The sequence below is a fragment of the Corvus cornix genome, chromosome 4 (assembly GCF_000738735.6).
Source record: "Corvus cornix cornix isolate S_Up_H32 chromosome 4, ASM73873v5, whole genome shotgun sequence".
Classification (NCBI taxonomy): Eukaryota; Metazoa; Chordata; class Aves; order Passeriformes; family Corvidae; genus Corvus; species Corvus cornix.
In genome coordinates, this window is record NC_046334.1 from 31,246,061 (window position 1) to 31,258,933 (window position 12,873).

Genomic DNA, 12,873 nt, shown 5'->3' on the forward strand with positions numbered 1-12,873 from the left:
TTGTGCACTAGGCAGTTCCTGCAGTGGAGTGAGCTGCATCTGGAAGCTGAGGATGAAAGTATCCAAGACTGGTGTAAGAGTACCTGATCATTGAACACAGACTCAAATTTATGTGGGTTTATTCACACTTCTGACCACCCCTTCCTGGTGGTTTTTTTCCCCCCTGCTTTCTCCTTTTCCAACAGGCTATCTGCAGTCTACTGTAGAGATGCCATAGGTAGCTTTAACCGAGTTGTCTCAGGTGCCAGAAGCAGCACAGATTTTACACTGTGCTGCTTCATGGGCATTCATTCCTGCATTCTTCTGTAGCTTGTGCTGCACAGTTCCACAGTTACATTGCTTCCAGTGCAACAGTTCCTTTAGCTACCTTATGGGGATAAACTGGTAAATAGTCCAAGACAGACAGAATAGGAGATAATTCTGGAGCCAATATGCCCTTGTCACTGACCAGTGCATGATCCTAAAGGGCCCATCCATGATCCTAAACTCTGTGATCATTGCAATACAGTGTGTGACTGCAGTACTGTTCTTGGACATACTAATGACAGTAAATTAGGCAGAATTTAAGCCACCTGGTCATTGAAGACCCACTGTCCATTCCTGTGAGATCTTTGCATGCAAAGAAAGTGGCTCAGGTATGCCAGCAATTGATTTTGAGTCCCAAGACTGCCTCATCATATAACCAGTTCTGTGTGTGGGCCTAAAAATTCTCTGCAGATACCTAATGGTTACAGTGCAAGTTTGGGGGTGTAGTAATATAGCATAAAATAACATGCCTTCAGTAGAGCACTTAGTATTATGCATTTTTTCCTGGTTTTAGCACATGTACAGTATTACTTCCTCAGTTACTTTTCTCTCTGCAATTACATAATGATTTTCTCATGTCAATGAATTTAACTCTTTTTAAAAACAGCTCCTCTGGACTTAAAGTATTTTAATAGCAATGGTGAGCAGTTGCTAATCCTATTCATATCTTAGCATTTCTTTTTTTTTCTAGTATGCAAGCAAGTTTTTGGTCTTTGAAGCAAAAAACATTTATGTGACTTTAAAATATATTTAATATACAGTTTTATTTCTCCTCTTGTACAGTCTTTTCTCATTTTTATGAACCTTAGTATTACCTAGTTTCTAGCATACATATATATGTCCTTATTCAATACTTGTCATTCTAGTTTCCCACCTTATTTTCTCACTTTCAATATATCTACAGAAGTACACATATACTAGGTCAGTTTTCTTTTTTTCTGTGACATTTTTCAGTTACTGATGGCTGTTAATAATCTCTCTATACACTCATTAGACTCCAGCATAAGTAATATGATACAAGCTTGTAACAGAAGACAGATATGAGGCATAAACACATGATTCACCTTATAAAATAAATCCCAAACTCATCATATATACACACTCACAGCCTCAAAATATCACTTAGGCTCTTCAATCTCTCCAGGTGTATTCCGTAAGAACAGTTATTATTGTCACAAAATAGTAGCACAAGCCCTATAAATTAATGTTACTGAAATTCTGAAGTAGGCAGTTGGCACACTGAAAAATGTCTTATCTTTCCAGTAGAATACATTTTGGTATCAGGCTCTGCATGATTTCCTATTCCTGGGACAAATTACTCACGGCCTTCATGCACCATAAACATTTTAAACTGATATTCCTTCCAAACTATCTATTATCTGACTGTTACTAAGTATCTGTTACCCACCTTGTGTGCCCAGAAATACTGAAGTACAGGGAAAATGTATGTGTAAAAATGATCTCAAACATTTCTAGCAGGTTAAGATATGGAGTGCACAGGGCATGACCCTGTTTTGTGGTCACATGGTAGCAGCATGAGCAGAAGATGCACACTGAGAAGGTCTATTGGTACTTGCATCCTTGAACATGAGCTTGGCACCAAGTGTTTTGTTCTTGGCTCACTGGTCAATGGAGGAGGCTGAAGCAGTCCCAGACAGGAAAGCTGCACTGCCCAGACAGTTGCCAGCCCTGGCAGAGCTTAGCTCAAACAGAACTGCAGCCTTTGGCCTCTCTCTCGTTCCCTTTCCCCCTCAAATTTAGATGTCTCAAAATAAATTATTTTCATGTAAAAGAAGTGGGAATTTGCACTGAAGACTTGTGAGAGGAAGAACATCAGAACAAGAAAAACAAAAAAGAAGATGGAGTTTTTTTCAGGTTTCTTGTGCTTCACAGGTTAGAGATCTCCCCCTCATACCTGAGAATATTTTCACCAGAAGAAATGGATAGCATTTCTGTCTTTTTTTCCATAAGATGCCACTATACTGTTACCTAGTTTTTCCTAAAGCCTCTGGTGCCACATAACTACAGAAAACACTACCTACCATACCCCCTACTGCCACACTGAAGTGCAATACTACGTTTTTTTCAAACTAATGGATGAGTTCATAATCATGATTTCAGGAATCAGCCTTGGTCACTGCATATCATGAAGGGAAAAAATGCAAGATATGCTTTAGAAATTATCACTATTATTTCTATTCTTACTTTGCCCATCAAACTACAGAATTCAAAGAGGAAATCTCTTCCTCATTTCTCTGTCTTCCTTAAAGAGTATTTGAAGATGAAGCACATCTTATTTGTGCATTCCAGTACCTGGGCTGCCCTCAGAAAAATACTAGTCCTCAGAACTGGAGGGAAAAAGTTGAATAGGAGGGCATTAAGGGTTCAAATATCAAGAGCTGAAACATGAAGGACTCTCTATAACCTGGGGGCCTAAAAATATTTTCTTGGACTTGACAATTCTCTTTCTTTCTCTCCTAGAAAGGAGAAATCATTTCTGCAGAACATTTTGATGCAATGGATGCAGGATTCAGCATGCAGAACCCTAGGAAAAATAATCCTTTTCTTGCAATGGGACAATTTCATAGTGATCAGGCAAAAAGACAGGATTTTTTTTTTTTTTTTTTTTTTTTTGCAGTTTTGGTCAAAATTCATGTCAGAGTTACATTATTAATAACATACTGGGGCAGTCTGGGAAGAAATACAGGCATAACAGCTATATTTTCCTTTTTGTTTTGTACTAAGTATTTTAAAAGCTGCTTTCAATAGGCACTGTAAAAAATGGAGGTTGATACATCAGTATCTTTAGAAATATAAGCCACATTTACAACAGCAATGGCAACTAGCCCCCAGACTCCTTTGTCCAGACAGGAAATATCCGATAAGTTTCAACCTTACGTTCAAACAAGAGGTTCCTTTAAGACAGAGTCTTAGCCTTAAGTACATCCTCTGATTTATAATTTAATGAAAACTATCAAAATATGTATCTGTGGTTTACTATGCAATGTAGCCTGTGGTACTTCTAAAAGTTAGTCAAGGGTTGAGGTGTGGAGTGTTTTGGGGAGAGAGGTTTGCTTGATTGTTTATTTTCTTATATATTATTGCCTAAATGCATGCTTTTCTGACTGATTTACCAACCAGGAGAGAAAGTTGTATCATTCACATATTTGTGTTTACCTAAAATAAAATTATTTCAAAATAAATGCAAAAAGAAGAAGTAAGCCATCTAGATGACAGTGGCAGAAACACAGACACTAAAAGTGGGTTTATGCAGATGGAGCTGTTTCCACAGACTTTGCACTGATACTGGTCCTTGATAGCCCATAGATCACATTAAAAGAAAAGGAGAAACAGAAACCCTTTTGTCAGGGGAAGTCAGTTAGTCTATCATTTTACGAGACAGACCAAAGAAAAGTCTTATCCCTTTTCTATCAATATTCATAGGTATGGAATATATTGTGTAAAATCAATTACATACTCATAAAAATCTAGCCCATTGTCAGTTACCAGATGCTCCTCAAGTAGAAAGCACTGTTTATGAGAGCTCAGCCTTCCTGAAGACTTTCAGTATTCCTGGTTTTCATTAAGAGGTACTTGTAAATAAGGCATTGGAAGCCAGTCCTGATTTCAGAAAAACTTCAGTGTTTCTCCCTTCTCAAAGCACAAACAGCCATTCACCCAGTGTAACACACATTCCTCTGGGTAAATCAAGGCCAGGTTACACCCCTGGGATATTGCCCACTGATCTCTCAAATGTACCATGTGTTTATCTGACACTTTGTCACACACTCTTTCTTTTTGGCGTTAGCTTTAAGGTGATCACTGCACAACAGACCCTTCAGGCCACCAAAACCAGTCCTTCTCAACAGCCAGTTACAGCCCTACAGAAAAGCCCACAGCCACTCTTCCTGCAGAGAAAGTGAGTCTGAATAAATGAATACAAACCAGTCCTGCAAGAGAAGAAGCAGCCTTGCTCTAGTAGGAGGCAGATAGAGATTAAAGGATACAAAAGTTAAAGACTTGGTTTCCAACATACAAAAAATGCCTTTAAAAGCTCAGTTCATTCCATTACCTTTAGTCTACTCTATATAGCTTACCTTTTGTAGGATTTTCCACAGCAATGTTTTAAACAAGGGCAGGGAATCACAGCAATTTCCCTACCTAAGTTTCTTAAATACCAGTTGATTCTAAACACAAAGCCTCAAAATCAGCTTCTGTCTTGAGGGAATAACAGCTTCTGTGTATTCAAGAAGGAAGCATGCTCTCCTGTCTCCTGTTGACAAGCCACTTACATGCAAGCATTATGATTTTTCTCTCAGTCTCTTCCTCTGTCAAGTTCCAATTTCCTGTTGCAATCCGGGAGGATTACATTTTGCCCCATGTGAGTTTATAAACACATTGTAAACAGGTGAAACAAATCAGTTAGGATGATTAAAGGCTTCCAACTGTGTCTCCAGATGGGCATTTGTAGGATCCAATTCTGAACATCATTTTGTTTTAATAACATCTTGTGTATTTTTGCCACAATTTTCTAAACGATGTATTAAAGATGAAAGGTTTTCCTGGCTGTATTAGCCAGTGTATGCTATTTTACAAAAAGACAAATTAGGTTTATTTTTTTATCTTTTCTACTGTTGGGACCATAATACACAATCTTCTTAAGCTTTTATAGTATGTACCAGCTATTTGTCTCATGTTCATTGCAAACTGTAAGAGATACATGATTATGCTGCCAGTAAAACTACTGACTTAAAGAGTGTATAAGTATTAATCAAAAGACGACTGTCTCTACTATTGTTTCAGAGAAAACAGATTTTCTTGATTTGGTGAACCCGAGAAACAAGAACAGAACACTAAACTGTAGATTCTAGACAAACAGAGCAGTTCAGAAGGGAACTAGATCTATTCTGACCCCAGCAGCTAAGAAAAGAGTGCAGCAGCAAGTACACCATGATGCACCAACCATTATATCATGCAGCCTGAATGATTTCTCATTAAGCTCAGTGGAAAGACTCTTGTTGACTTCAGAAGTAATCAGTTAGGGACAAAGATTAACACAAGATAAAACTGTAAGAGAAGTGATGACAGTGAGATATCACATAGTCACAACAAACAAAATCACATGCTAATCATGTGCATATTAAACTGGAATGCTACCTAAAAATACTTTAGAGTCATACATAGAAGAAGATGGTGCAGTTGTTGAGCAATCCACATTCTTAGAAGTGCTGGCTTGAGTCTACCTGCACATATTTCCATCCCTGCATTTCTAAATGTGCATATTCAATCTTATAATTATTTTCCAAGTATAAATGTTTATGTTGGGTGGGGTAATAATGATTTCTGCTTGTTGTGATAAATGAATATAATGAGATCATTCCTTTCAGCAATGTATATTTTACATTCTTCATCCCTGCTTTGATGTGTGGAATAAGCTACCTGTGGCATTATCAGCAGCTCCCACTGGAGTGAGAAAGCATTAGAAGTCCAATCTTTAAATCAAACCACCTCAGTGGAAGTTCAGAGCCCTTATTTCAGCAAGGAGTCTCACTGCTCAAGGCTGGTGACAGACTGAACAGTAAATGTCCAAAGACTGCAAAGCAAATTGGCACAGCACCCCTCTGAAAAAATGTCTGTGTAGCTACAGAATGCTTTTCAGTGGTATAACAAGCCTTCCGTTGCTTGTAGCCATTAGAAATCCTTCTTCAGCTCAAATGACTACCACCTTTTACTGTCCTTGGAGACAAGGTGTAGAGAGGTCTGTGTATAAATATCACAGAACATGGTGAACCTCTGAGGGCTTCTGCACTTGTCACTGGCTTCAGAACAACCAAATTTTAGGCACTGCAACATAAAAAAGGCATTAATCTATCAGAGAGCACCCAGAGGAGGGCCACAAGGCTGGTGAAGGGTCTGGAGGGGAAGTCTTATGAGGAGTGACTGAGATCACTTGGTTTTTTTCAGCCTGGAGAGGAGGAAACTGAGGGAAGACCTCATTGCAGTCTTTAACATCCTCACAACGGAAAGCAGAAGGACAGGCACTGATTTCTCCACTCTTGTGACCAGTGACAGGACCTGGGAGAACAGCATGAAGCTGTGTCAGGGGAAGTCTAGGCCAGGCATCAGGAAAAGACTTTTCCCCCAGGGGGTGGTTGGGCACTGGAACAGGCTCCCCAGGGAAGTGGTCACAGCACCAGCCTGTCTGAGTTCATGAAGTGTTTGGACAATGCTCTCAGGCACACGGTGTGATTCTTGGAGATGGTTCTGTGCAGGGCCAGGAGTTGGACTCAATGACCCTCGTGGGTTGCTTCCAACTCAGCATATTCTGTGATTCCATGTTGAAGTTCAGACCATTTGAAAAAACAGTGGAGTAGCAGAACAGTCTGTAATACAGACAGATGACACCAGAGCATCCAGGAAGTCCTGCTGTTGCCCTTGCATACAGTTTATGGTTGACTGATTACAGAGAGAATAATTCTTTGGGAGGTCTCTCCCATACACCTGCAGAGACAGAAGGGCTTGCCACCACACAGCCCCACTGCCAAAATGCTCTGGTTTTATACCAGTTCTACTTACCTTGGAATCTCTGGTATGCTAGGGCTGATTTTTGTCATGTCTTTTGCTCTTACATGACCCCAGTTTCCTTTCTTATTCTCTCCTCTCTCAACACAATTTCTATATGCTGTTATTCTACAGTTCTCCTTTCTTTGCTTCTATTGGTTTCTCATTTTCCTCTTTTCACTTCTGTTTTTTCATTCAGCAAGCTGTTCCCCAGTCTCAGTTCTTTTGATAGAGCCTCTATCTCATCATTCTCCCTTTCACTCTCGGCCTACTCAAACATTCCTATTTTTCCTACACCACGTTCAGCACCATTCAGTGCACAATTCAGATGGCATGTCTACTCTTCCTCCTTGTAACTGGCATTTTGCCATCCTTAATATATGTAAGGATATCACACAGAGTAAAAAAAACGAGCCATAACGACACAGCTACACCATGAGACACAACACACAGTTGTCAGCCATGAGTAATTGTAATATATAAGGGCAATATTATACATACACATTATCCCATCCTTACCCTCCTTTCCTCATTGATTTTCTGAGCAACACGTAAGCATGGAACCTCTAGCCTGTGCTAGCAGGAACTTTCATTCCTGCTGGAAAGACCCTTGCTAAATGGACAGAGATCAAAGAGCCAACTGAAAAATTCTCTACTGCTACTTCAGATTGAGCCTAAAGAGATAAACTACCCTTAGATACCTGTAATGGCAAGATAACATTTACAGCAAACAAAATTATTGGCAGAAGTGTGTGTGTCTCCTTTGCAAATGACAGCTAACAGTGCAGGAAAAACTCAGTTCTTTTCAAGAACTCAGCTTCTTTTAGCTACAGAGATTAACATCCAGATTCTGTTCAAAGGTGGAGGTAGCTTTTGACCTGCAACTGAGAGTCATTCCATGTTTTCTACTATACTTGTGGCAATGATGGCTTCTCTAAGAAAATGGTACCAAACTTGTTATGACAAATCTGAGTGAATGTAACAATTGCAGTTATAAAGTAATATCTCACTATGCTAATTAGGCAATTTTGTTTCTAAGAAAACCCACTTAGAGAACAAGTTAGATACCTCACTGTAATTGTCAGTGTATTGGCAAAGTAGAATAAATTAGATTTGTTATCCATGGCTCTGTAAAAAAGAGCTGTCAATACTCTCCTCAGCTAAATTTATCCTGCACAAAGGTATTATTGAGGGAATAGTCAAGGTTCCTCCACTTCCTTCCAATCTTGTTTGTTAGAATGATCGCCTCCTACATTTTTGTAATTGATCTTGTGCAATATCTAGGCTGTTGGCTTATCACTCAAATTTGAACTCAAAAGATAAATAGCCTGCTTTTCATCTAATCCTTGTCCTTTGACTTACTTTACTCAGACACCCAATTGTTAAAATTACCATCAGTACAGCTGTATGAGTCATTTCACCCAAACAATCTATGTCTTTAAAGGGCAGACAGGGAGATAAAACAACCAAATTTTATCTTAGGCACCAAGAACTTCTGTTGGTATCTACTGGGAGTAAGAATAATATAACTGGGAATAAGAATAATATGAATGTAATGGAAATCTGACAATAGCACATAAAATAATAGCAACATGCAATCTGAAGAAAAGTAACAATTTGAAGGAGTAATTCCAGGCTAGAAGGAGATGCCTTAAGAGTCTCACAAGCATGTGAAAATGATTGTTTATGGCTTATCACTTACTACAAATAAAGATCATCAAGCTTTTGGACAGTACTTGGCAGTCAACACAAATTTGAAAGACGGGGCTCATGCCTGACTGGCAAACCTGACTGCTTTACCAAGTTGTACTTAGTCTTTGGAGGAAAAAGCACCTAGATGGTAGAGGGCAACAATCCAACTGATGTATATTTTCTTGAAAACTGCTATTCTCAAGAAACAAGAGACACCCAGCACTCAAAACTATTTCACAGTATGTAATACCAAAAGTACCAGTTTAGCTGAAATAAAAAACTAAAAGGCATGTGAAAGAGAGGGGAACTAATTGTTACCCTGTGGAGAAAAATGTTGAAGTGCAGTAAAAACACTAAATAAATGAACAAGCTTAAAATTCTAGATATGGAAATTGACGATTCAGAACTGAAGCTGGTTTAGATCACTCCCTGTTTCTGACAGCATTTAGAGGTTTTAAGACATTAGCACAGTTACCATGTCTACTAGAGGATGCATAGCACTTTTTGTTGGATTATCACATATTTTATCATTAACTATAAACAGAGTTACCTTTGCTAAAACAAACATCTGTTCTGTAATTACTCATCTGTCAAGTATAAAATTTTCAAAAAAATAAGACTATCTTGAGTGAAATTTATGTACCATAGCAGGTAAATACAGATGCAGAAGATTCTTGCACAAATTCTCATCAGGAACATTATCCTGCAACTATTATTGTTATTGTCTCGTGGCTAATGTCTGTACCTAAAAATCTTGGGAAAGTCTACCAAGAACCTAGGTGTGTACTGTAACAATTAAGATATATCCCACCTTCCTTCATTTGAGATGAGCACTTGTTTTTTAATTGCAGCAAACACAATATATTCATAAAAATGTGATTGATAAAAATTTTCTTTCTCCCTTGCTCCTTGTATCTCTAACAGAGATCAAGAGGCAGGAAACAAGACTTGTTTTTCTATTACTGTCTGTCTCGATGCTTTCTCTCTTGTTGCTTTTTTTCCCCTAAGCTTTTGCATTGTAATTGCTTAGAGTAAACTTTTTGATGATTTTTTGCATGTTCTTCTTAGGTTACCAGCATACATTAATTGCCAATACAATTATGGGGCAGCAAGAAGAACACTATCCTACCCGGATATAATGCTATCCTACAGGAACTGAGAAGGCAAATGAGGTGTTTTCTTGCTTCATGCATCTATTTCCCTTGGTGCTCTTACCAGTTCTAAACTGGCTCTTTTCTCAGCCTCTGTATGAACCAGTTGCTCTGGGGTTCTTTGGCAAACATTCTAAAGTCAAGTCTATCTCTACTGAAATAAACGCATGTGGACTTATCAGGTTCCTGTAACTTTGGGACAGATGACTAACAGTCCTGACAGCTTGGCTGTTAATTTTCTTATTAGAAATAAATGCTGTATGACCTAGCAGAGAAACAGAGGATCCAGCTACATTGTTGATTTTCAATCAGGCTGTACAGTAACAGAGTGGTCTAGGTCTTAGCAAAATCGTTGCCCTACTGATATACATATGATTAACTGGGTGTCCCATGCCTGCAAAACCATATCCAATGAACCTTCTTGTCCTTTCCGCACTGCCTTCATTGGAGCTGAACCACACAACAAGCACAATAACATCAAAACTCCAGGAACACGAATATCTCTGCATTTATCCTTCTCTTTCATTCTAAGCTTTGGCTGATTCTAGATATATATGAATCTCTGACACAAAGGTCTTTGCTTTCTTTTACAGATACATGGCCATTATTGATCCCTTGAAACCTAGGCTCTCTGCAACTGCTACGAAGGTGGTCATTGGGAGCATATGGATTTTGGCTTTCCTGTTGGCCTTTCCCCAGTGCCTATACTCCATAACCAAGGTGATGCCTGGAAGAACTCTTTGCTATGTAGCATGGCCAGGTGGTCCAAAACAGCATTTTACGTAAGCTTTTGTTCTTTTAAACTTGTGTATGGTGGTGTCTAGACTTGCAATGGGCTTGGCAAAATCTCTAGAGTGTCATGAAGATACTCTACATGCAGAATAACTAGCAGCTTTGATCACTGAGAAATGTAGAGCCAATTTTCCAAGTAAGGATGATAGAGCATTATATGTGATAAATGGAACGAATTTATTCTCTTCCACGTCTCTGAGTGTGCTCCCTCCCATGCTGCACGTTTACCATCATTGCTCCATCTAAGATGGCTACTTCTATACAGACAGAGACAGGTCAGAATTAGGAACATAACATGCATTTCAAAGCAAGCTTCCTTTTTATCCTAACCAGGAAAACAAGGATTTCTAGTCTCTCCTTAAAATAATATAGGCTGGAAAAGACCTCCAGGGTCATCAAGTCACACTACCAAGTCCACCACTAGTCCATGCCCCTAAGTGCCACATCTACACATCTTTTAAATACATCCAGGGATGGTGAGTCAATTGCTCCTCTGGGCAGCCTGTTCCAATGTTTGACAACCCTTCTCATGAAAAAAATTTTCCTAATATCCAGTTTAAACCTCTCCTGGCACAACTTGAGGCTATTTCTTCTCTTGTAACTAGGGAGAAGAAAGAAACACCCCCACCTCTCTACCATCTCCTTTCAGGTACCATTACCTTTCAGGCAATTGTAGAGAATGAGATGGCTCTAACCAGATCTTTTTCTCTAGATCTCTTCATGAGAGGGCTGGATGGATTTTGGCATTTCATTCTGTTACACTGTCACAATTACTTATGTCAGCTATTAGTCCAAAAGAGAAAACTGGATAAACCTATAACTGGTTCCACTTTCTAAAAGTGAGAATACCAGTCATTAAATATATCCTGTTTGTCCTCTGGTAGAATTAGGAATAAGTGGCTGCTTAGGCATCTGTCCTTTCAAGTCTTCACTGGCATTTAAGAAAAACATTGTGTTCAAGGCTGAAAGCCTGTGTAACCATCTAGAATCAAATTTGACCTTTTGCTCTTTTTGAGGCAGGTGAAAGAAGTCCTGGTCATATGTAATTTTTATCACTTTAAGAGCCATACACAGACATTTCTCTTTAGGGCAGGAAGGTCACGCTCAGTGACAGCTGAGGATTCTTCACTGATCATTCATGGGGATTTTATCCGAAGTTGGCATTTAACCAGGAACTAACAGGGCAAAAGAAATGATCTTTGTTTTCCCCGTGCTTACATCAGCAGTAGTGACTATATTGCACATAGGCTACAGATCTGTGCTGTCTGTGTGCAACAGATCTGCTATATGAAGAACACTGAGTGACAGGACTCTTATCAGGGTCTTTGCATCAATGTATCACTAAAATACTTATTTTCCTCTTTCATTTATGGTCCAAACTAGAGCTCCAAATGCCTAGCTTGCCCTCATGATACTTGGCTGTGCAATTAAATGAACTCAGCTAGTTATGGACAAACATACCTTATTCTGTAGTCACTAATCATGATAACTATAGAGTAATCCATAATATATGGTAGTGCAGGCTCAGCATTAGACACCCCACAAAGCACATGCACTAAAACACATGTAAATTTGCAGCACAATTCAAGACTTTCAAAAAGACAGTGAAAACACCAAGGACTAGCCAGTTAATATAAAACATGCCTTCTACTAAAGTAGCAGTCTTGACTTCTAGTAGCCCATTCCATTGGTATAGCTCCTCTGAAAGCACTTATCACCTTAATACCTTTTCATTGCAGGTATCATGTTATTGTGATTGTGCTGGTCTACTGCTTTCCACTGCTTGTTATGGGCATCACTTATTCCATGGTGGGAATTACTCTCTGGGGAGGAGAAATACCAGGCGACACATCCAACAAATATCACGAGCAGCTCAAAGCTAAAAGAAAGGTACTGTTCCATTAAATCCCACTAAGTGAATACTTACAAAATCATCTGCAATTGTGTCTCAATGTATCACAGTAGATTCTTTCAGAAACACCAAATCACTAGAAATAGCAGCAATGAGAGATCATCTTCAATACAAAATTTGATTAAGTTGGACAAGTTGTTTTCTATGTTCATTAGCTGTTCTTCTTGTAACTTTAATGTTTGTCATTAAATAAAGGAAGCATTTGGGTTTTAACTTCTTACTCCACATGTAGCAGCACATACTGTATCTGATAGATGGAAACTAAGACAAAAAGTTTAGCCTTCACAGAGTTAAAATACTGGGTTTTGGACAATGGGCTAGCAAACCATTAGCACTTGTTAGATAAGATTCTCATCCTACTGAAACAAAAGTGAATCTTGCTGTAATTCTCAGGTGGTTAAGGTCCATGTATATTTGAGAGAAGCACTGATCAGCCTATTTGTAATGAATAATTTAGAT

The 12,873-nt window shown here is 38.8% G+C and overlaps 1 protein-coding gene across 1 annotated transcript in view; it reads left to right on the forward strand.

The window, feature by feature from the left end:
• The window catches only part of TACR3 (tachykinin receptor 3), a 38,124-nt gene that overhangs the window by 3,433 nt on the left and 21,818 nt on the right, over positions 1-12,873 (forward strand). Inside the window, exons 2-3 of the mRNA XM_010411694.4 lie at positions 10,304-10,492; positions 12,242-12,392. Coding sequence (XP_010409996.2) covers positions 10,304-10,492; positions 12,242-12,392 — 340 coding nt within the window. The remainder of the gene's footprint in view (positions 1-10,303; positions 10,493-12,241; positions 12,393-12,873) is intronic.